The 1,444-nt window shown below is 51.7% G+C and overlaps 1 protein-coding gene across 1 annotated transcript in view; it reads left to right on the top strand.

Annotated features, from left to right (window-relative positions):
• Nucleotides 1–1,167: 1,167 nt before the first annotated feature.
• The window catches only part of LOC135223009 (DNA-directed RNA polymerase II subunit RPB1-like), a 1,074-nt gene continuing 797 nt past the window's right edge, over nucleotides 1,168–1,444 (top strand). Inside the window, exon 1 of the mRNA XM_064261516.1 lies at nucleotides 1,168–1,444. This exon is cut by the window's right edge and continues 797 nt beyond it. Within this exon, the coding sequence (XP_064117586.1) occupies nucleotides 1,168–1,444 (277 nt within the window).

The raw sequence follows: 1,444 nt of genomic DNA, 5'->3' as shown, positions 1-1,444 counted from the left end.
AAAATTGAAATTTTTGTTAAACTGATAAATTATTCTAAAGGAAAGGATAAACAAATTTAGAGAAAATGTCGCAGATGTTCAATGATAGCTTCTCAACTATACATGAAAAAATCAATCTGTAAAAAAGGATAAAAACCATGTTTTCTTATTCTGTTCCTCTGAAGTTTTATTTATTTGTTTTATCAAATATATTTCACAATTCCAGAAACTTAAAAATGGCCTCTATTTCAGGATTGCTGTTGACCCATGCAGAACTTGTTTCCTTGAATATCTTTGTCCACCTGGCCATGCAATTGCTGTGTGGTGCTACTTTATTGTACCAAGTTGTAAACCTTTTTTTGGACAGCGACAGTACATTTTAGTAGTTTACTTTCTCTACTCGTAAAGCCATGGGTTAACAGCAGTTCTGAAAAAGAAATTTTTTTAGAGTCAGGAATTGTGAAATATAATTGCTAAAACAAATCATGAATGGAAATACACATTAAGTTTTCTTATCCTTTTTACAGAGTAATTCTATCTCGGCACCACGAAATCCCATCCCGACTCCCCACCCTGATGGCCCAACCCACCTCCCCACCATTCCCGGCAGCCCAACCTGACTTCTCACCTTCCCCAGGCCCCATCGGCCTAACCCACCTCCTCCCCATCCCCATGGCCAAGTGGCCCGACCTGCCTCTCCAATGTCCCAGAATTCCAGCAGCCCAACCAACCACCCAACCTTCCATGCACCCAGGTGGCCCAAACCACCTCCCCTACGTCCCCGTGCCCTGTTGGCCCAACCTGCCTCCCCACCATCACCAAGCTCCAGTGGCTCAACTTGTCACCCCACTGTCCCAGAGCCCCACCAGCTCAACCCGACTCCCAACCATCACCCTGGCTGTGTGGCCCAAACCGCCTCCCTAACAACCTTGGAGGCCCAACTTACTTCCCCACTGTCCCCATGCCCCAGCAGCTGACACCACCTCCCCACCATCCCCACATCCCAGCTGCCCAACTCGACTCCCCACCGTGTCCGCACCCTGCCAGAACAAACCTCCTCCACACCATCCCAGTGACCCAGCAGCCCAACTCGCCTCCTCACTGCACCATCCCTGTACTCCGGCTCTCCATCCTGCCTCCCCACCAGCCCTATGTCCCAATCTGCCTCCCCACAGTCCCCTAACTCCGATGTCCGAACTCACCTCCCCACCATCCCCATACCCACCGGCCCAAGACACCTCCCAACTGCCCAACCCACTTCCCCACCGTCCCAACACCCCAGTGTACCAACCCTACTCCTCACCTTCCCTGCACCCGCCGTCCCAAGCTGCCTCCCTGCCATCCCCGCACCCCGGCATCCCACCCTACCTCCCAACTGTCACCCTGGCCCGGTTACCCAACCTGCCTCCACACTGTGTCTGTGCCCTGCTGACCCAAAACTTCTCACCATCCCACCACCACCATG

Source organism: Macrobrachium nipponense, chromosome 8 (assembly GCF_015104395.2).
Source record: "Macrobrachium nipponense isolate FS-2020 chromosome 8, ASM1510439v2, whole genome shotgun sequence".
NCBI classification, from domain to species: Eukaryota; Metazoa; Arthropoda; class Malacostraca; order Decapoda; family Palaemonidae; genus Macrobrachium; species Macrobrachium nipponense.
This window is presented reverse-complemented; position numbering and strand designations above follow the sequence as displayed.